The 22,822-nt window shown below is 49.9% G+C and overlaps 1 protein-coding gene across 1 annotated transcript; it reads right to left on the bottom strand.

Annotated features, from left to right (window-relative positions):
* Positions 1-4,229: 4,229 nt before the first annotated feature.
* On the bottom strand, positions 4,230-22,817 carry LOC121672357 (AP2-associated protein kinase 1-like; the record flags this gene model as incomplete). Its single annotated transcript, XM_042044977.1, has 8 exons — positions 4,230-6,312; positions 7,920-8,024; positions 10,788-10,898; positions 11,757-11,858; positions 12,869-12,970; positions 20,417-20,512; positions 22,203-22,319; positions 22,682-22,817. Coding segments are annotated over 8 exons (864 nt in total), but the record flags the coding sequence as incomplete, so codon positions are not given.
* Between the last annotated feature and the right edge of the window lie 5 nt (positions 22,818-22,822).

The raw sequence follows: 22,822 nt of genomic DNA, 5'->3' as shown, positions 1-22,822 counted from the left end.
CAAGAGCAAGACCAGCTGCCATGTCATGCAAATGCCTCCGGATCCCCCAGTCCGCACTGAACCACAGGAAAAAGGCATTCGTCATGGAGAGCATGGCCAGGCACACCAAGGGCCCACTCTGCACAAGAACAGCACATTTGGGTGGAATTCTCTTTCTAACTTTGACGTGTGTTAGCAGATGCCTGTGCCCACACAGGCCATGACACTTGGGACAGAGTAAGAGAGTGAGGACAGGATGTAAATCCGTCTGCTTGGCAGCATGCAGCTCTGAACGTGGGGACACTGCACAAGAAGCAGAATGCCCTGTTCTGGGAAAAATTACTTTTTCTGATGCTCTCTCTACCCATTCACATGAGAAGGGCACCAAATGCTCAGCAGCAGTTTTCTCCCTTGCCAAGGCCAGTACAGGAGCTCTGAGTTACTCTGGGAGACACAATCTAAGCGATGCTTCAGCAGGAGCTGCTTTCAGTCAGAGCTGCCAAGTGGCACCACCAGGGAAGGGCCACAATGACCTGAACACAACAAAACCAGGCACAGTGATGATCCCCTGAGTGGGGACTCACTGACAAGGCAGGGACACCACCCCCACTGCCAGGGAATGTCTCTCTAATGCTGAATGGGCAAGACCTGGCACTTCCAGACCCATCCCACTGTAACTGGTCCACAGCTTTTCTTTAGCACATTCCTTGGTCCCAGAAGGAGCTACAGCAGCATCATTACAACAATGAAGACAACATCATACCAGCATTTTACCTTAGTTAACATCTGGTTGTGCGACTCGGACATCTCCTCTCCAGCTGTGAATATCATGTTAAAAAAGGGTTTGGGCTACACTGACACTGAAATACCCCATCAAACCAAAACCCAGCCCGTGTGGGAAGGTCAGGGAAGAGATAACAAGACAAGGGCAGTGCTTCCCCCAAGCAGCTGTAACTACGGGCCTTTCAACCAACATTGCAGAGGTGTCCTTGACTTACAGGACACCAGGGAATTTCAGTTTGCCAGTGCTGATGGATGCCTTGGCAGGTCTGAGATCAGAGACCAGCCAGGCTGAGGCACTCGAGGGACAGTTCCCTGGGAAAAGGCCTGGATGCAGTTTGTTGTGTGTTACAGAAAAGGGGTCACTCCACGAGCTGGTGACAGCAGGAGGGTGAAGGACAAATCTACTGAACTAAGGCAGTGCCTCTTGGTCTGGAGCCCTGGCCCATCTCTGTGGGGTCTTGGACCCATTCACGGGGGGCCTGACAGAACCAGGCAGAAGATTTGCTTGGATTGACACACAAAGCCCCACAACCCCTCTGCAGAGATGCCCCTTTTGCGGGGGGAGCATTTCCTCTCCTGAGACTGGGCAGTTCCTGTCTGTCCCCTCCTCCTCCAGACTCCCAAGATCTGGGTGTTATTCCATGGGGAAGCCTCCCTCAGGTTTTCAGTGAGTGCTCAGGTTTCAGGAATGCCCACTGCAACAGCCATGAGCTTTACAGCAGAAATCTTGACAGAAGCTGGAGCTTGGAGATGAGGATTCTCCCTACTCCTGTACAACACCAGTGGGCAGTATTTGATTCCAAGGTCAGATACACATACTAAAAAAGATTCCAAACTACACTCAGGCTCTTTTTCAAGAGGGAGAACCTCTCATCACTCAGTACCCCAGGAACACACTCCGCAGGTATTCAGACAGCAACCTGAAAGAGCTTTACCCCAGGTGACAGCCCTGGCACCTGGACTTTCCCCAGCTTCCAAGGAAAACAGTGCCTTGAAGTGGCAGAGTACTGAAATAACCAAGAGGTTATAGAAAATATTTACTCCCTATTACAGGAGACAGAGCAGTAACCAGAATGGTGAGGATCTCACTTCTGGAGAAGACCCAAAAAAAAAGGTCAGGGGAGACAGAGGAATTCCTGGAGTCTACAGCTACTCTTTCACCAGGAAACTCTCCTGATTTCATCAAGCCAAAGTCAGGCAGGACTCAACACACAGGAACAGGTAGCTAAAGATAGCACAGTTACCAGTGTGCAGAATTACTAGTTTGGAATTTTAAAAGGGTCAAAAGACTTATCACTCCTTCATTCTTGCACTGTGGAGATTTTCCTTGTATTCCAATTCCTAGAAGCAATCTCATTAAGCAACAATACAGAACTACCCCCACACAGCACTGCCAGCAAGGAGGTACCACAGCACACCAAAGGTCAGTGACACCTGGGGCATCAGACAATTTGCAGAATTAAGTGTTTCTGTTCAAAGCCACTGACAGTGGGAGACCTGGAGGCAGATCCAGGGCCTTCAGTTCCAGAGGATAAGGAATTTAATGCTGTAGTTCTGGCACACTTGTACAGCCATTTGCACCAGGCAGGAGTTAAACACACCAACCCACGCCCCACATTCCAGCAGCTCATCAACAGTCTGACCCCTGCACACCAAGAGCATCCTCTGGCTCCCCCTCAGCTGTGCTGTGCCCGAGCCAGCACTTACACGAGTCCTGTTTAAGGTACAGTCAGGGACCCCCTAAGAAAATCACAAGGGCAGTTCCATGGGGTGGTCCCCTGCTCCAGAACCCAGCCAGCAGCCCCTCCTTGCCGTGCAGGGACAGCACAGCGAGATCTGGAGCCAGAGCTCAGCTTCTGCCCCTGTGGAAATGGACAGCACAGGACACAAAAATAACTGCAGAGGAACCCTTCTGCTTCATGTTCTTCCCCCAAGCCTACATTTCCTGCTGGAGTGGTGCAGCTCAGAGTGCAGTGCCCACACCTCAGCACTGAGACATTGGGCTCCCCCGACTGCTGGTGACTGAGCTGCCCATCAGCACCACTCACCAGAGCACTCCATGTCACATCCATGATCCCCTCACATCCCTACCAGCTACTCCCCAACTCCAACAGATTCGCAGGGGAGTTCTTGAAGTACAAAAGTTTGACTGAAAATAACTTCCACATGCCCCCACCTGAGCTGCTGCTGCAGCACCCTGGCTGCCCAGTGACGCTTCCTGGAGTCAGGGACCCATGTGCCCCACAGTTCATGTTTGCTCAGGTACCCCAAAACTTGCTGAACTCTGCCTGAATCACATCCAAAATTTCATTGCAATAACGTTGGCGTTTTTTTAAAATCAATTTTTAAATAAGGTGGTTTTGCACAGCCACTGGAGGCAGTACCCTGCAAGCTTTTAGGCCAAAGAACACCATCATCATCCTTTACAAGAAGCTCCCTCTAAAAATAACTTTGCTCCACACGGATTGGCTCAAGCTGCCCTGGCCTGTGATGAGTGGGCTGCAGGAAGATGCAGATCTGCCACAAAGCCAAGATTCTCCACCCACTGTCCCAGCGGGTTGTACAGCAACCTGAAGCCCTGGCCAAGGAAGTCCCAAGGGATCCTGAGAAGACTTGGACAGCCCAAACCCAGGAAGCTGCATCTTCTGTTTTGGGACAGATGCTCCCAACACAGCAGATACTGTCAGAAACAAGGTGGCTGATTGAACTTGTGCTCACCCACCTAAAGATGAACAAGGAGGTTTCCAAAGGCAGGGCCTTTCCCAACCTGAGCCCCCCAGAGTAAGTGAGAACCAACATCAAAATTCCAACTACTCCTTTGAACCTTTGCCACCCAAACCCAGAGTTTGTTCCTGCACCCAAAGCACAACCCTGACTTGAAGGGAAATTACTCCATGTGCTGTGGTTGTGTTTGCAGTACCCTGACAGGAGATCCACCAGAACAGTCAGTGCCACCACTGCCAGCTCCAGCCCCCTGTGCCATCCCACCACGAGGGCACTGCTCATGGGCAGAGCAGAACAGCCCTGCTGGGATTTCACTGACTGCTTTTGTCACTGAACACCTCCTGGCCCCACAGCCCTTCAGAGGGGACAGAAACATCTCCCCTGGCTCCAGGCAAGGCTCCAACCAAGCCACAACAGGCTCGTTCTCAGGCCCTCAGGGGAATGCCAGGCACCAAACATGTCCCACAGGACACGGGGTCAAGTTCAGTTTGTGCCCTCAGAGCAGCAGCTTTCAAACCAACTCCTCAGTTCTGAGCAGCACCAACACTAACCCAGAGCCTGTGGGACACTCACAGTTTCGGAGAGTTTAAAATGAATCCCCAATCTCCACTCATCTCTCATTTCCATTCGTTCTGCAAACACATGGTGAATATTTTCTGATGGAGGAGGTCTAAGAACAGACGTCTCTAAAATATCGGATTTCCACCCATACCCGTGAACAGCTACTTGAAAAAGCAATAAAATAAACATTCACATCTGCTTATTTAATAGCATTATTAACAACCCAGTGCATTTGTCATTTTTTCCAGAACCCTTGAACAAGCGCCATTAGATTTAAAATCTTAAACATTCTTTAAAAGTACTTTAATTCACAGAAATCTTTGTTTCTAATATACAGTAGATGGTTACTTTTTAAAATCCATTCTCTTTTCATATAATCTCAGTATCTGACTATACAATAACTTTCTATCTATAGCGTCTTCATGTTTTCCAGTCCAGCTTGCCTGTGCTTTAGGAATATAAAACAAAAAAATAATAAAGTTCTATCCACAATTTTACTAAGGTCATTTCCATAGTTCTCATGTAAAGCTTCTCTTGGAAAGTGCAGTATACACATGTAATGATACAACACACTTAAGCAATACTTTTATTAATAAGTGTAGGTTTTAAAAGAAGGGTAATGTAGAGACACAACCGATGGGAGTTCTATGTACAGAATTTGTTAAACTAAGTGTTGGGGTGGGGAGGAGATGGAGAGAGGAAAGGAGGAGTCACAAACTTGGGGTTCTTCCCTTCTCAGCGAGGTCAGCACAGACACATTCAGTCGCTCGCACTTTCGCACGTGGGAACTGCACTGTTACTAATACAGCTACAAACACAAACACAGGGAGCAGGAAGCTGGGGAGAATTCCACTACAGAGGAAGAGTCCTTCTGCTCAGAGAGGGCTTTCAAATACGAGATAGAAATTCCGGACTTCATGATAAGCCAAGGAAAACGAGTTGAGCGTATCCAGCTATCGACAAACCAAGCGTGTGAAGGGGGAAAGAAAAGGGAGAACCCATCGAGTTGTAGCAGCACTGATTTCAAACCACCTGAACCAAGTGCATGCGTGTTCACAGAGACTGGGGTGGAGAAAGGCCCACAGGAATCTTTGTCTACTGAAACAATGGCTCCATACTGAACTGGGGTGCACTATAGCAGTTACGAGAGAAAATGGAGAACCCAGAACAGATACCAGATGCTTGACTAAAACCAGGATTAAAAATAGACAAACAACCATAGGACAATTTGTTTCATACACAATTTACAGTAGGCTGAGGGGATTTTCTTTTTTTCCAGTCAAACACAGAAAAGAAGTCACAGAAAATACATCTGTTGCTGCCACAGCGCCCTTTCCACCCAAAAAAAGGTCAGTGAAACACTAGTCACAGCCATACTCACATGGATTTGGTTCAAAACCTCGTTACGTTTCACTTAGGGTCATTTCTGCAGCTTTAACAATCTGGTTTTTTCTTTTTTCTTTTCTCTATTTTTCCTTTTCTCTGGTTTTCCCTCCCCCAGGAAGTGCAGTTTGTCCCAGCAGGATTGTTACAGCAAACCACGAGCTGGGGGCAGCTGGAAAATTCTTCATGTGCACCATCACCAGAGTATGGCCGGACTGCTCCAGAGGAACTCGGGGCTTCCTCCTCCTCTGAAGCAATTCAGAGCCACCAGCTCTCCTACCCCGTGTCCTGCAGCTGAGGGATGTCCCTACCACTGTCACCTGGCCCCTGCTCCTGCCCAGCCCTGGGGAAAGGGAACAGAACCAAAACCACAGCCAAAAGCACCAAGCAAAGATTGGGACGCGCTGTTCACGCCCTGCTCCGGGGAGAGGAGGCTGGTGCAGGGTCACAGAGCAGCCACAGCTCCCTGAGCAGGGACAGGAGGGCTCCCCACGGTGCTCCTCTGGACACGACCATGGGACAGTGCAGAGGGAACCCCCCCAGGGCTTTACCAGCTTTAGAGAGAACAGGCTACCTGGAGAACTGAGCCAGAATCTGCCCCAGGGCACGGGAAGACAGGGAGAGAGGTGGGTGACTGTCTCCTGTTGGCAGACTTTTCTCTTAATTAAGAAAAAAAACCAAAAAACAAAGCAAAGCCCCAAAGAAGCACAACGGAAGGAAACTCTTCTGGCAACGAAACCGGAGGTTTGGGTACGTTACAGAAACTGCGTCTGCTACTGTGTCACTGCTACAGGTCTATGAGCTGATCCACCAGCAGCAAAGACCTGGCTATGTTGGGAAGACTGGACTCAGAGCTTCCACTGTTGTTTCTAGAATGCCCACCTGAAAGTGTGAGAGATAGGAATTCAGTATTGAACAGGACACACACACACGACAGTTTCAGAAGTTCAAGATCAAGAAAGAAAGAAAAAAGTCAAAGCAAAACAGAAAATTTGCTCAAGCTCTTCTCATTATTTGTACCATGACAGCAATGAATCCCCTGCTCGCTCTTCCACCCTCTCCCCCCAGACCAAACCAGCACAGCAGCCAACAAATCCCTACAAACCTGTTCTTTCCACAAAGTTTATCCAGGCTGCAGAATCCTGTCCTTACTAAGGGATCTCTAAAACAATTCAAGGGCTCCCACAGCCTACAGAAAGGACAGGTCAAAATTTTAAATCTTGAAATTTAGTTGCTATTTTAGGAGCACCTCTGGGTGCTTTGAGCTGCTTCCAGGAGAGCTTGGGCTACTGTGGGACTTTCTGTAACTGGGACTTGGATACTGGAGGAGAGAATCACAGAAAGGTTTGGGTTGGAAAGGACCTTAAAGACCATCTGGTTCCAACCTCCCAGGAAGCTCCTCTGTACTCAAGGTGGCCTATCTTGGCCCAGCCTTGGGAGAAACCTCCTCTGATTGCAGCAGGAGCAGAGTTTGTAATGTCTGAACTGTTTCTAACAAGTGTCAGCCTCTGAAAGCCAAGACTAGTGCAGAGCAGGGGCTCAGCACATTCCTGCTGCGACCAAAGCTGGGACTTAGGGAAGCCAAAAGGTTCTGTGACCAAACTGAAAAAAAAAAAAAAAAAAAAAAAAGGCAAAAAAGCTTTTAAAAAAACCACAAAAAACAAAAAAAAGTCCTGACTTTGTCTTTAAACCTCCACAAGTACATCAAAGGCTGTCATCAAAAAATCCTTTCAATGGGGTGACTGCAGAGAGGGGACCCACTTCACTGATCCTTCACTGGCCACGAGTGAAATGCTGCTTGATGCTGTCCCTGAAGAGCTAAAAACCACAGCACAACTGTTGCTGTTAAGCCAACAGTGCTGCTGGTTCTTCACAACCCCCGTGGGGCTGAGGCTGCTGGCAAGGATCTCATCAAGGGGATCTGGTGCCAGAATGGTGAAAATGAGCAGCTTTCCAGCCACTATGCTACAGACTCTGCCTGCTCAGAGCTCCTCAGAGGAGGTGGGGACAGGGACCAAACCTCTCACACAGTTCCCACCTGTGAAAGACACCAACCAGAAGTGAAAAAACCTCACTTCCAGCAAGAGTTTAGGCTATAAAGGATTATCATCATTATCATCCTTTCTTGCACCTCATGCCAAGCTCACTTAAAAGACCAAAGGCTTGGACAGTAAATAAGAAGGTGGGAGGACACAGCTCTCACTGCATTCAGCCACTGAGGGGTCTGTGCCCTCCTGGCAGGCTGGGAGAAATCACCCCATGGGAACTCAAATATTGCATGTCTGGTTTTGGACATGGAAATCTCCCAAGCAGAGAATCTACAGGAATTCCAAGGCCAAGGCATCTCACTAAACACCACACTGACAGTATCTTACAGCTCAGGATTTGAACTGGTCACATATCCTGCAGCACCACTGCCCCAAAACCAATTTATGTATTCACTGTTTGCCTTTTTTCCTTCCTTTTTTCACTCTCACATCCTGGCTTACCTTGTGAATTTTTGGATATCAACACTGGAATTGGGTCAAACTCATCTTCTGTCACTTTTTCAGAGCCCTCAGGAGCATCAAAGCCTGATATCAGGTTAGTATCTTCTGCAGCATAGAAGAGAAATAAGGGTAAAGAAGCAAGCAGAGAGGCTGGTTAGAATTGCCAGGAAATGTTAGAACATCTTAATGTTTTCAGAGACAGCGTTTAGAAGCAGGAGTTTCATTTAAAAGGTGAAATAAAGTTGGTAAGTTGGGGTAGGAAAGAAGAGAGCCAATTAAATACAGAAGTGGAAGGGATCAAACCAAACCAAGCAAGCCAAGCCACAAGACCCAGAACAAAACCTGGCCAGTCTGAGGGCTCAGCTGGAAGCCGTGGCACAGGCCTGGGGTAAGCGCCCAAGGACTGAAGGTGTTCTTTGTCATGAGCATGGTGTGAGAGCTGTCTGGCTCTCTGGCTCCCAGCCCTCATGCACAGGGAGAGGAAAAGGGCTGGGGGGAAAAAAAAAACACCACAGAAGAAATTCCAGTCATCTACATGAGACAAAACCCTGAGCTTTCACCCGCAGCAATGAAACAAGAACGGCAACATGAAGTCAGGTTTCCAAGGAGTTTACCTGCCTGAAGAGTACCCAGATGCTGTGAGAGATTTTCTAAAGGCCTCTAGGGCAGTTCTGGGAGATAATTCCATTGATTTCAAACCACATCAGCTGCAGTTCAACATTTGGTGGGAGGCACTTTCAACCATCTCCAGAGATGAGATCATTTATCCACCTCATCAGGTATCTTCAGAGGCTCTCACCCTCCCTGGGCATCACCACTTGTCACTTCAGACACCTCCAATACCCTCCAAGATCTGCTCCTCAATTCCTGTATGAAGTCTGAGAGCCCAGCAAGGACACATCAACCCAACAGTTTTCCTGGAATTCCTGTCTGACTCCTGTTGGGAGTAAGAGATTTCTACCTAAAGCTGCCAAGATCTTCACAGGTTTGGGGCGAGATGAGGCCAGGAATCACTCTGGAACTACTCTGTGCTTTGGAGGATCAGACTCAGGGAAAACAACCCCCAAATGTTGTAGGAGAGCAGTGCAAAGTGTCAAACACACAAAGATTCGTCTTAACAGGAACTGTCATCGGGACCCCTCTGTCCCCAGAGTTATTTATCTGTGCCTCTTCCCAAGAGCCCTGGAGCTCCTGCAAGTACCCAGGGCCATGGCACTTCTGCACACAGCTGCCCACAGCTCCCGAGGCCGCTGCAGGAGCACTGCCCAGCTGGGGACAGCCCTGAGGAGAGGGCAAGGCTGGCCAATGTCCCCACCCGGGCACAAGCCCTCCAAAGCTCTGGAACTCGGCTCAGTGACTTGTGTCACCCCAAGCAGAAACATCCTCCCCCCTCTCACACACAGAGCTTGGTGCTGAATTCAGCAAAGGCAAATTCGGGGACCCTGAAGGCTCAGCACGAATTGCAGGGCCAGCAAAGGGCCCGGTGAAGGACGAGGAAAGGATGCAGTGGCAAGGCTGAAGGATCAGTCCCCGCTCAGAGCCCAGATCCCACTGATAAAAGGATCAGAGCACGGCTGCTTTTCCAGCCCTCCTGGTCCCACTGCAGCTCCACAGGCTGATGACGCCCAGGGACAGCAGCACCTGTCCCAGGGGTGTTTTATGTCATCACCATCACAGGACTAGATAAACTAAGCAAAAAATTAAGAGTGAGACTGATGTTCAGTTAATAACCACACCCCGAGCTAAAAATGAGGGTTTGAAAACAAGCCATAAATGAGTTCTGGAAGATTTTAATACCTTGCCCCCACCTGCTGCTAAGAGAGTCTCACTTTCCTCATCACACATGAGCCTTTCCCATCCCAGAGGAACAGTGGGACAGCCCTGGGAGAGCCATGCAGGGCCTGTTAATTCATTTTCTCATTAAGCCACCCCACCACATCTGGGCTTTGCTGTGTCCCAGGACGGAGCAGGAACTGCTCCACATGCACTTCAATGCAGAATAAAGTGGCACAGGAGTGTATTACAGCACTGAGCAATTAGAACAACTGCCTGTGCAACCCAAAAGCTCTATGGAAAACACAAACTCATTCTGAAGTGCCATCAAGTGCAAAAATTGATTACAGACTGTTTTTGCAGCAATTCCTCCATGGCCAGAGCATTTCTGTTGCTACAGGGATACTCAGCAAGTGAGCAAAGCACAACCCAGCTCTGAGGGGCACCCAGGAATCAGCACTGATGCTCTGGGCCTCTCTTTCAGGGCAATGAATAGCCCAGATGTCGTCCTGGCCTTCCCCCTTAGGTTCTCATTCATGTTTGCTGTGACACTACAGCTGGACTCAAGAACTTCTCCTGAGAAGGACAACGTTCTCTAGGGCTGGAAGAGCTGATCTGCCTGGGATGCTAACTCCAACAAACCAAAAAAAAAAAAATTCCTTTCGTTCCAAGAGCTTGTGACAGATGATTGTCAGGCTCCCTTCTGGAATTAATAATGCAGAAAAAACCACAGGTCTCAAATCCCATGTGGAGAAAGCAAACCCAGAATGCATTCACTGAGGAAGGGCTGCACAGAGCCCACCCTTCCTGCCTGCTGGATCCCTTCTGCTGGATCCCCACTGCAAGGAAAACAACACCATTTCTGACAAACTCTGTCTTTACAGTCAAGCTGAATATTTGATTTTTTTTTCTCCCTTAGTATTTCAGTGCACATGCCAAGTTTGAGCAGCTTGGGAAGAAAACAAAACAGTGGCTTGGGGACAATAAAACACCAGAACGGGTCAGAGCATCTGTTTATGTAAACCAGGAGCAGCTTCACGTCAGCTGCAGGCCAGGGCCAGGAGGGCCAGGGCTGAGAGCAGAGGGCCAGTTTACCTTTGTGAGGCTGAGCTGCAAAAGCTACGGGAGCAAACTCATCCAGGAGGTCAGCAGCAGGGTTAGAGAGCAGAGAACAGTCAAGCAGAGAGTCTTCCCCAGTGAGAGAGTCTGGATCCAGGTGAGCATCCCAGGGTGGCATTGAACAGGACACAAACAGTGTTAAGCTCACATTCCCACATTCCCCTCCACCCACACGCAGGGTACGAGCACAGCTTTGGTGCAAAGCCAGCACAAATGCTGCCATTTCTTGTCATGGAAGAGATTCCACTGCTCTCAGGGAGGGCAGAGAGTCCCAGCACCTCCAGCAGGGTTTCTGTCTCTCTGAAGCTAAACAGACAAAGCAATCCCACAGAGCCAGGTTAAAGTGGGAGCTCTGCAGAGAGGGAAGAGCTTCAAACCCAGTGCACTCCCACCAGAGACCTCTGAGAAGAGCTCAAGTCCATCTGCTGTGGGCAGTGGCCCAATCGAGGCTGCACAATGAGAAAGGGCCAGGAGCTGCTTCTTGCCCCCATGGGACAGATCAGTGACTGCTCTTGAGTTCTAAAGCACTTCATGGGAGCAAGGCAGCAGCATCCACAGGTCTGTGATGGTGGGCTCAAGGAACACTGTACCATGGAATCACAGAATCTCCTGAGTGGGAAGGGACCCACAAGGATCAGAGCCCAGCTCCTGGCCCTGCACAGACACCCCAAAGTCCCACCCTGGGCATCCCTGGCAGCGCTGTCCAAATGCTCCTGGAGCTCTGGCAGCCTCAGGGCCGTGCCCATTCATTCCCTGGGGAGCCTGGGCAGTGCCCAGCACCCTCTGGGGAAAGAACCTTCTCCATTCCTCACAAGGAGAAGGGGAATCACACAGCACTCTCTGAGCAAGGCCCCAGGTCCCAGCAGTGGGAAGAGCAGCCCCTGTGGAAGCAGCCAGAGCTTTCTGGTCCTCAGAGCCCCCCCAGCCCCCTCCTGCCTCACCAACCTGTTCTGTTGGAGGCCACCGACTCGCTCTGGGACACGAGGCGCTGCGGCAGCGGGGCCTCGAGCCCTGGGATGAGGCTCTCCACAGCTACGTCAGGTTTTCCTTTCCACAGGGGCAGAACAGCAGAGGAGAAGCCAGAGGTCAGTTTGCAAGGAAAAGCAAAAGAAGGAACTGAGGCAGGAGTTGTCTGAATCCTTTAGTGACCCTGTAGTATGTGTCAGCTCAAGGGTTTGTTTGGTTTCAGCTTTCAGTTGGCTTTATTTATTTATTTTAATTTGTACAAGCCCAATTTGAAATACCCAGAGGGTGGAACAGCAGGTTACTAACGCCTGCCCTGCAGCTGAACAGGAAGAAAATATCCACAAGATCCTTGTCCAGCAAAAGGAGAACAGTGACCATTGGAGTCCCCTTGCACTCAGAGTAAATGATCATTAAAATTCAGACAACTGCCAAAAACTGCAGAAGTAGAAGTTGTTTTACAGTGAGTCAGAGCCACAGGTCACACCCAGCTGGTCATGGGACCCCAGCCCATATGAGCAGCTGATGGCAACAACCTGCAGCCTGCAGTGCCTGTCTTCAGTGCCCCTGGCAAGTGCATTAAAACACGGTTCTGCAGCACTCCAAAATCCTGACCCTGCCTGGGGCCTGCTGCATCCAGGCTCACAGCAGCCTAGCATGTTTACCCCCAGCACTCCCCAGGTCCAGGGAATGCTGTCCTTCCTCCTCATCCTGCTGAGGGCCCATGGAGACAGACCAGCTCAGTGCCTGGGCCATGGTTAAACACAAAATCTTGACCAGAAATGAAGGTATTTTTGCCATGTTCTTCTTCAATCAGGAATTAACTTTCTTCTATGTAGAGAACACCACCCAAGGCACAGCCATGCCATGTCACTGCCCAGTCAGTGCACCTGAGTTCAGGTGCAGACCAAAATCCTCACTGCTCAGTGCCCATCTCACGGAGAAAAGGCACATCTGTCTCAGCACGACCCATTACCTCCCTCACGTTGTCCCCCCAGCATCAGGGGCTGCTCTGGGAGCCAGGGGTGCACAGGAGTGACCATGCAGGGCAGGCCATGCCGTGTGACAGAGGGGACGGGGCCTGGGGGCTTTACCATTGACAGCGTCTGACGTGCTACCGAAGGGGTCAGCGACAGGCAGGAGGTCGGGGAGCAGGAGCGCAGGCTCGGGAGATTTGAGTCCCTCAATCAGTTTTTCTGGGGCAAGCGGGAAGAGGAGGAAGGCAGGCAACAGAGAGAAAAAGCAAAGAAAGAAAAAGACAACATTAATGAGGTGCTGAGTTCACGGCTCGCTGTGTGGTGTGTGAGCCCACAGGAGCATCTGCACCAGGGGAGTGCAAACAGCTCCAGCACAGAACCCTGAGTGGCCTGGGCTGCAAAGACCTTTTAAAGCCCATCCACCCCTGCCATGGGCAGGGACACCTCCCACTGTCCCAGGCTGCTCCAAGCCACGTCCAGCCTGGCCTGGGACACTTCCAGGGATCCAGGGGCAGCCACAGCTTCTCTGGGCACCCTGTGCCAGGGCCTCACCCCTCTCACTGTAAAAAGATTCTCTCTTTAATCTAAAATCCACCCTCCTTCAGTTTAACACCATCATCCCTTGTCCTATCCCACCAGGGCCTGTTATGAAGTTTGTCCCTCAATATCACTCAGAGGCATCAGAGGGCCACGGCCTCCTAAGAGAGGTGAGGACATCCTCACCCACCATGGGCTCCTCTCCCCAAGGAGCCACTGTAGAACAGCCCACGGCTCTGGCACTGCCACCCGTAAGTTTAACGCGACCTCCTGAACCCCACATTTAAGAAATAATTTTCCCCTCCCTCCCCTTCCTGTGGTGGGAATCTTTGTTAGTGTTTGTGTAATGAGGAGACCCAGGAGAGCCTCGGGGCCAGCTCAGCCTGAGGAGGGAACACAGCCCTGAGGAGCTGCAGCAGAACCAGACACGGAGCCCCTGCAGCAGGGCCTGCCCTGGGTCACGCAGCTGCCCAGGCACCAAGCAATTCTTTCACCACCAGGTTTCCAATCACACATGTCACTCTCAGCAGCACAGCTCCTGAGGTTCCTGTCATCCCTCACACAGACACTCAGAGAGCCTGGGCAAGAAGTTAATCTCAATTATTCATCTGGTTGGATGAGTGATTTCCCAGTCATAACCAGGTCTGCAGTAATGAGATTAATTATTTAGCTTTCACAAGGGTTGCTTCCCAGAACAAGAAGGTAAAGAACAATTTCAGGCTTTACTAGAAGTAATCACCTGCAGCAAAACAGCTCTGATAAAATTTGCTCCACATGGACAAATCTTGCCACTTCAACTCGTTGAAATTACTCCATTTATAATCTAACATTAGAATGTTACCAAACTGTTACACCTATATTTTAATTTTTGAGTTCAAAGATTGGTGTTGTTATTTATTATCCAAAGAAACCCTGCTCACAACTGCACAAAAGCACAGGAATCCTGCTGTGTAAGACTTGCCATGCTGAGAACGCCCAAGAAAAGTTTAAGTTACACTGGTACGTATGTGGGAATAATATCCACCCTTTTTATTGCTCTGTATAAATAATAAAATAGTCTACTGGCTTTGGAACTGCTCATTCAAAGCAGGAAAAATTCTACTCCCCACAACAAAGCCAACATCATACTGAAGCAACCAGGAGGGGAAGGAAACCTAAAAATCAGCCCAAGAGGCACCTGTTATATCATTACAGGTGTGAAAAAGGTCAGCTGAAAGGAAAAATGTGATGGAAACAGCAGCCTTAATATACATGAACCCTTCCCACCTGTAAGAACACCCCATTTTAGAGGCTGGATTTGCATCCAGGTGCCATCCCTGGCTTCTGTGGCACAGAGAGGGGCAGAAGGGACAGGCTGGGAGCAGGGGCTTGGCACAAGGAGGTGTTAATGCTGCCGGGGGGGGCTAAGGAGGATGGAAGTGGTTATGGTGTGTTGGGCAAACAGCCCGAGAGCTTGGGGACAAGCAGACAGGGAACATGCTCCATCCAGGCAGACTCCTCCCAAGGGCCTGCCAGTGCCCAGCTCCTCCCAGGGCACCTGCACCCAACCTGCAGCTTCAAACCCACACACCCAGCAATCATTCCTGTTAGATCCCCCTTCCAGGGGTGCCAGTCCTCCTCTCTTACCTTTGCTCCTGTTGCAGTAGTGCAGATTTTCCCTGTAACACACTGGAACTGCCCCAGACAGCTCCCAGAGCTGCCTATTGCGCTCAGCCACGTTTTTGACCACACAGATTCTGAGAACAAACATGGTATTCTCCCCACATGTTTATTTTCCCTCCTGTCCCAGGGCTCGGCTGGTTTTATGCAAAGTTTTAGGCTGTCAGTGGTTCTCTGTCTGATTTTGTTTCTTGTCTAACGAGATCTCCTTTCCTGCCTCCTTCATTGCTGGTGCTGATCTGCCAGTGCTGTTGCAGGCAGCCACTGCATCCCTCAGTGCATGATTTAAAGGAACTTTTATCCTTTTTCAGGAAGCTGAGGAGTTCAACAAAAACAAGAAGGTATCAGGATGAAAGGGGAAGGAGATAAAATGCCTCCAATAAACAATAAATCCAATAGACAAACCCAGGTCGTTCCTATGCAGACATATGAACAAGCCCCAGGATAAACAAGGTCAGGAAAAGGTAACCCATTACAGAGGTATTTGGCCTCATACAGCTCCTGAGGGCTCTCAGGGTGGGCTTTCATCAACTCCAGCTGGGAAATGCGTGCTTTAACCAATCACTGTGCTCCCACTTGAAGCTGCCTCTTGGGGACATCCTTTTCCTCTGTCAGCCTATGGAAAACCTGCCAGATGCTTTCCAGCCACAGGGAAGTAAATCTGACCCAGTTCAGGATGAGCTGACCACTGGTATTTCACCTTCTGCTTTGCCCCATTTCAGCCCTGCCAGGGCAGGTTTGCTGGGGCTGTGCAGCAGTCAGGGACGACCATGGCAAGCTTTTAGAAGGTGTCTAAGCTTAAAAGCACAGAGGGGGATTAAAAAGTGCTCTAGAATGAGCCCCTTCCTGAGGTAAAGCCCAGCCACACACTGCAGCCTTCAAGGAAGAATGGGAAACATTTGTTAAGTTCCCTGTTCCTCACAGTAAGAAATTACTGATTGTTTCCTGTCAGAGTAAGAAAAACAGCTGCAGAAAAAGCAGAGCAAGAGCCTACAGCTGATGGGTCTTGGAGCATCCCCGAGAGGCTGATGCTGGTGGTTTCAGAGACTGGAAAACCAAATCACTTCCTCCAGGAATGAAAGCAAGAGCCTTTCCTCTGATTTGCACCAACATAAGAAGGAAGTGAAGCCATTGAATTAACTCTGGATTTGTATCTTAGGACAAGCAAACAGGCCAAACCCCATGCACTGGCTGAGAAGCACAGCTTTGGACAATCCAGTGAGAAAGTGCTGACCTTTGTTTTCAGATCCCTTTTCTAACGCATGCACAAACCTGATGGAGTTTACAGTCAGTCAGTTTGCACAGACTCTGCATCTGCAGCCACCACTGCCAGAGACTCTCTGTTGCCATGCTGCTTTTATTGTTGGCCACACACCCCTTCAGCCACAAAGAATACGCAGCAAGAAACACCAGAGTTAGGACAAAATATCAATCAAGAGATGAGGGAGGCAAAGGGGCTTTGGGTTAGAGCAGACTATTAGAAGGAACAAGGACTCCTGAGAAACTTGCACGTTAACAAGGGAGCAGAGGGCAGAGCTCTGTGCCAAGGTGAGGACACGATGCACATGCCCGAGGCAGGAGGGGCAGCAGCAGCACCACACACGGGGCTGGTACTCACTGCAGGGCTGCCCTGGGACAGCACAGACAGCTCAAGAGAGCACACAGCAGAGTCCTTTCCTTCGGGGGCCAGCTGGGAAGAGAGACACGGCTGTGAAAATCCTGCCAGGTCAGCGGGGCTGCAGGCGGGAGGGAATCACCAGCGTGGGCAGAGATTTGTCCCTGGGGAGGGTTTCTGCCTATTGACTGACCAAGTACTAACAGATTAAAGGAGGTCCTGCATGGTATTCAGCAACAGAGCACGTGGACTAGTCCAGGGAAGGCACTGGATTTTCTCCTGATGGAGTTGCTGTGAAATGGGATGGGTTCTTACACAGCACGAGCAGAAAGGGAAGGGGAATAAAGGCAAATGGAATGCTTCGAATGCACGGGACTTTGTGAACACCATGGAGGGTAAAGGACAACACTTAACAGTGGCTCCTTAAGAGATCAAAATCAAGCAATTTTAGTTTCGTGTTCAAGATCTCAAATATTTGTAAAATAATAAATTTCCCCCCCCAAGAACAACCTCACAGCCCAGGCAGAAGAACACTGGATGCTGTTTACACTCACTTCGTTGGGATTCTCGTGGCCCGTTGGCTTTGTTGCTTTAAATCATCACAACAACATCTTGTCCTCTCAATACAGCAATAAATCCATCAAGCTCCTACATGAGTAGTTGCCCTTTTCCATCTTCCCAACTCAAGAAGTAAACTCAGATCATTAGTGCACACTCACAGGTGCTGTGCATGCCTAACTTGCATGTGTCATTACTTTATCTCAATGTGTCATCTTGGTGCAAATAAACTCCCAGCAGAAATACAGTTGTTTATGACAGTTGTTATAAACACCCAGACATAGCTGGGCACCCAGTTATTTTCTCAGAATTTATGGACCTGGAGTAGAGTTATGGTGATTAAAAACATCTCATCAAGTATTTTGTTCCAAAAAAAAAATAAAAGACCCTCCTACATCAGTCACAGTGACCCCACAGCCAGAGCTCCCCTGACCAACACCCCACGGTTAGTCAGTGGTGAAGCCTGAAATAAGCTCATTAAGAAGAACTTGGCTCATTTCCCTGTACATACACAAGGAAATATGTTTTCAGCATGAGTATTTAATTCTCCCTTATTTTAACAGATGTTTTGCCATATTTTTACATCCCTCTTGCCAGCTCCTCTCACTAGTTACAATTCCATTAAGAACTGCAGCCATTACACACTGGAGGAGGAGGAACACACTGAAAACCACCCGACCACATCTGCCCTTCTGCAAGGCGGGAGAGGCCAAGGCCTCTGACCAACACTCAGGTGATGCCACCTGCACCTTCAGGTGCCAGATGGAGGAGGTTTGTGGCTTAAGCAGAAAAAGCAGCTGAGCTTTAGCAGTCCCTCAGCTGCTGCAGTTTTAGAGGGCAGAGCCCCCAGGACTGGCTCTGTAGGACAAACACCCAATAAAACCTCACCCAGGTACTGAAACCCTCCCTGAACAACCCTGCCCGGTAGGCACAGGGTGCAGGCTCACACTTCCACTTCTCCCAGCTGATAAAGACAGAGGTAAAATGTTTTCAAAGCAAGGAGATTCCCTATCTTCTCAGGCATAAAAATATTCCAAACAGAAAGCAAATATTCAGCTGTTCCTGCACAGAACCAAGGCAAGGTGCTGTGCTGGAGCCTGGAGCCACTCCCAGCTCTGCTGACCCCTGCAAACACCTCTGAGCTGCCAGGCAGCACAGCCCAGGGCCAAGCCCAACACAGACACAGCAGAACAAACATGACATTGCTGGATGACACACACAGACTGAAAACCTGAGTTAAAATCCAGAAGTTTGATCTTTTCTGCTGAGTTTATGAGCAGACAACCCCTCTTAGTTTCAAAGCTAAGGATTGGTCTGTAGCCCTAGTCCTTGAAAATATTCATGAGCTCCTGGCCTCAGGTTTTACTCTAAAAAGAACAAACAAGTGAAAGATGTCTTGGCAGGAACCTTCAGGTGAACAAAGCCAGGTCTCCTGCATGTCCTGTCCCCATGGATGGGGATCCAGTGCACTGAACAGAACCCCAGGCAGCAGGGAGAGCAGGTTTAGCACCTGCCTGCAGAGATCCACGACCAGGCAGGCTCAGATCTGCAGGAGGAGCAACCTGGCACCACAGAACCTGCATCCTCTGCTGCTCTGATGAGCTGCCCCAAGGGCAGGGCTGACAATTCCTCCACAGGGGTTCCTCTACAAGTAAGAATTCCAGAGCTCCCCCAGCTGAGGCTGCGACTGCTGCTCCACGTGGTCCTGCTCTGTGGAGATGCAACAAGGGGAACATCGTGGTGTCCAACTGCGAGCTGAGGATGCTGGTGGGGAAATAAATGGCCTGGGTGACTTCAGTCAGGACAACCAACACTTCCAGTAGCATTTAGGGGGGGAGCAAGAAGGAGAAGGTGCAGTCAGCTGCCTTCTGTGGGTTGTTTTCAAGGTAGAGCTGGGCAGGTCAGCTCCTGGCAGTGCTCACACAGGGAACAAAGACTCCCAAGTTCTGCTTCTACTCTCAAACTGCATTTATGGGTAAAATTCCTTTTAGACCAAACCACATTTCTTTGGCTCTTTGAGCATCCACCAGAAGGAGGAAAGTTCCACAGAGTTATGGAAAAAAAGAGGTTTATTTTTTTCCTGAATTGCTCAACTCTCCATGGAGAGATGCCATCTTCACAGTACATTTTGAAGCTTGGGTCTTCCAAACCATCACTGATCCAGAGCCTGGGCTCAGGACAAGGATGGGAGCTGCAGTGGTGCTCTGGGGCTCCCTGACACGGGACCTGTCACACACATTCACCAGAGGGCTGAGAGGCTCCAAGATAAAAACATTCCCATTTTCCAAATCCCACCAATTTGCAAATAAGCTCCTAAGCACTTACATAATCTTGTGCTAAAAAGTGTTGGCTGCTGCAGTCAGAAATGTGCACAGAGGAAAGGGCTTAGAAGCAGCACTGCAAAGTAAATTAAATCGCACCAACTGCACTAGAAACTCTTGCCAAATCAGAAAAGGTCACATGTAACTTGTGCTTCACAAGATGCTCAAATTTGCAACAGACTTTGGAAGCCAAAGGAACACTGACTCTTAAAGGAAAGAAAGATTAACAGTAATAAAACCTACAATTTCAAAGCTGGAGACAATTTAAAAACAGCTTAAGCCAGAACAGGTAATTAATTACCTGGGGATTATTTCTCATAGAATCCTGGAATGGTTTGGGTTGGAAGGGACATTAAAGTCCATCCAGTGCCACCCCTGCCATGGGCCGGGACACCTTCCACTGTCCCAGGCTGCTCCAAGCCCATCCAACCTGGCCTGGGACACTTCCAGGGATCCAGGGGCAGCCACAGCTGCTCTGGGAAATTCCAGGGCCTCACCGCCCTACAGGGAACAATTCCTTCCCAATATCCCATCTATCCCTGTCCTCTGGCACTGGGAAGCCATTCCCTGTGTCCTGTCCCTCCATGCCTTGTCCCCAGTCCCTCTCCAGCTCTCCTGGAGCCCCTTTAGGCCCTGCAAGGGGCTCTGAGCTCTCCCTGGAGCCTTCTCTGCTCCGGGTTGAACAACTCCAACTCTCTCAGCTTTCCCTCCTAGGAGAGGTGCTCCAGCCCTCCCAATAATTTTTGGCTTTGAATGCTAATTCTTTAAAGACACCAACATTTTTGGCATTAGAAACAATGAGATAACCCCAGGCTCCACCATGAAAACCAAGCTCTCACATCCCCACTGCCAGTGAGCTCAGCAGAGCCTGGCAGTGCCCAGGATTTCAGGTGTGCCTACAAACAGAACCAGGAGATTAAGAGGACAAAACAAAGCCCAAGACTCTGCCCCCCTCCAGCCCTCAGCTCTGGTTACCTGGCGTGTCGGATAACGGGAGAGGAATGAAAGGATCAGGCACAGTCAGAAGAGGAGGGCTAGAGTCCAAACTCAGAATGTCTTTCGTTTTTTCAGCTGGTAGAGAAGAGGAAAGGAAAGAAAAGGCAGAGTGAACAGAGAAGAGGAAAGGAGAAAGCACAAAGCAAAACCCCAGCACAGGCACAGCCCCAGCTCCAGCCTGACACAACCACACACAGGCACACTCTGACCAAGTGTGCGCTGCTACTAAAGAGAATAAAAAAACAAACAAAACCAAACTACTGTTACCATGTAGCTCTCCAACACAATTTAACCCACAGATCTCAGAACATTCCCTGGCAGGGAAGAGCTGTTATCTCCCTTCACAGCAGCACAAAAGGTGAAAGGCCTCACGAAGGACAAACAGCCCATGTGGGGCCTCTGCGTCTGCAATGAAAGATGCAGCATCTTGCACCAGCCAGACTGGGACAGGCTCCTGCCTCTGAGGAAAGAAAGAAGGGCTGGAAGTGCCCAGCCCAGCACCAAGATTTCCAAGACACCTTCCTGTGCCAAATGCCAGGACTGGAAAGTCAAGGGGCACATTTTAAAGACAGACACTGCAAGAACTGACCATGGTGCAGCAACCACAGAGAGCCCAGGGCACACAGATGCTCCTCAGGCTTTGCAGAAGGTGCTGCTCAACATCATCCACAAAGGCTGATGGAACACCATGAACTGCTCACAGCTGGAAAAACTCAGAAAGCAGCTCCCCAGGAGCACTCCTGTATCGGGGACTTCAACTCCTTAATTCTCAGGTAAGAACCAACATACCAAGCTCTGTTATAAGCTCCTCGAAATCTCCTTTTATAAACAAAAATAAGCATAAAAGGATTTGTCACTCCTTGCCCCACAAAGGATTCTTCAGTCTCTTCCCAGACTCCTCTCACCAACAGCTGTTTTGCTTCTGTGGGGAGGCATCAACCAGGTGCATTTTTCACCAACAACAATGACCGCAGCAGGCAGGGGGAGGAGGATCCCTGGCATTTGGAGCTCCTGGAAGCAGCTTTCCACCACTGTGCTTGGCAGGGCTGTGCTGCACTCAGTGAGAACTGATGCTGAAGGATTAGAAATGAGCAGCAGCACTCGCTAAGGGGTTTTGGCATAGAAGGGGCTGCTCACAGCAAAACCTTGGGACACAAGGACCAAAGGAGACACCAGACAAGGTCCCACAGGCAGAGGCTTCTCCAGAGAAACTCCTCAGACCAGCCAAGGACTCTGGAGCCACACAGCCCAGCCAGTGCAGAGCTTACTGCCTTCATCACTTAGCACGTCGGTTATGAGAATAACCGTGCTCTCCTCCGAGAGCCTTCCCTGCTCACTCATCCCTGCTGTCCTCACTCTGCAGCAGAGACGTCGTTATCCCTGCTCCCCTGCTCCTCCAAACAGACCAGCAGGTCTGACCAACACCTCCAAGCCAGTTCCCTCACTGCACACATCAGCTTTTATTTACTCCTCGTTACGAGCTCCGTGGAACTTCTACACACTAAGAAGCTTCCTTGGGAACTTAAGGGGCTCCGTTTCCTCGCTCACCTCTGCCTCCACACAGTGTCCTGGTCTCTGCCACCCAACTGTGGCAAGGGAATGCATCCTTTGTACCTTCCCAAGACACCTCCTCTCCTGAAGTGCCAACCCTACTCCCTGCAGCTCCCAGTGCCAAGGCCCAGCTCAGTTTGTATCAGTTTTCGTTCCCTTTCAAAGAGTTTATGACCAGGAGCTGCCATTCCACGTTGTTCATGTTCACACTCACCTGGCCCAGCAGTGAAGGAAGAGCCACCAAACGCGTCCGCCTGGGCTGCGGGCGCAGCCGGCTGGAAACCTGGGATCAAGTTCTCTGTGGAACTGCCTGTCTTTTCTGGAGCTTTCCCTGGAATGCAGACCCAGAATTAGGGGAAAAACTTCTATTCTGAAAGTAGGCTGCTTATCTGTATTTTTAGGACACTGTTCCACTGTGTGACTTAAGTCCCCTCCTGCAAATCCCAACTTGCAGACGAAGCAGAGTTTAAACTGTGGCTTCCACAGGCACCTGAGCAGGGGCACTGTCAAAAGCAGCTGCTACCTCTGCCTTTGAGGCACCACTGAATTGCAAACAGAAAGAGACTGGAAGGACTCAGCCAGAGGACTGGAATAATATGGGGCACGCAGGCAGTTCCTGCCCAAAAGCATCCCCATTCCGTGGCATCTTCCCTTTCCAGAGCAGGCAGGTGTGAAAGCACCCCACGGACCTACCGTCCCCCAGCTTTGCAAAGTCCTTGTTCAGCAGCTCCTCAGCCGTGAGCTTGGAGAAGTTGTCATCATCAAAGGGGTTCCACGTGGACACGTCGGGGGGGTTGTAGACATTCTGCTGAGAGGTCCTTGGCGAGCCCGAGG

The sequence above is a fragment of the Corvus kubaryi genome, unplaced genomic scaffold (genome assembly GCF_017639235.1).
Source record: "Corvus kubaryi isolate FWS band 111438036 unplaced genomic scaffold, C.kubaryi_AGA036_p1.0 52669, whole genome shotgun sequence".
Lineage (NCBI taxonomy): Eukaryota > Metazoa > Chordata > Aves > Passeriformes > Corvidae > Corvus > Corvus kubaryi.
Note: the sequence above shows the minus strand (reverse complement) of the source record. Positions and strands in the feature narration are given on the sequence as shown.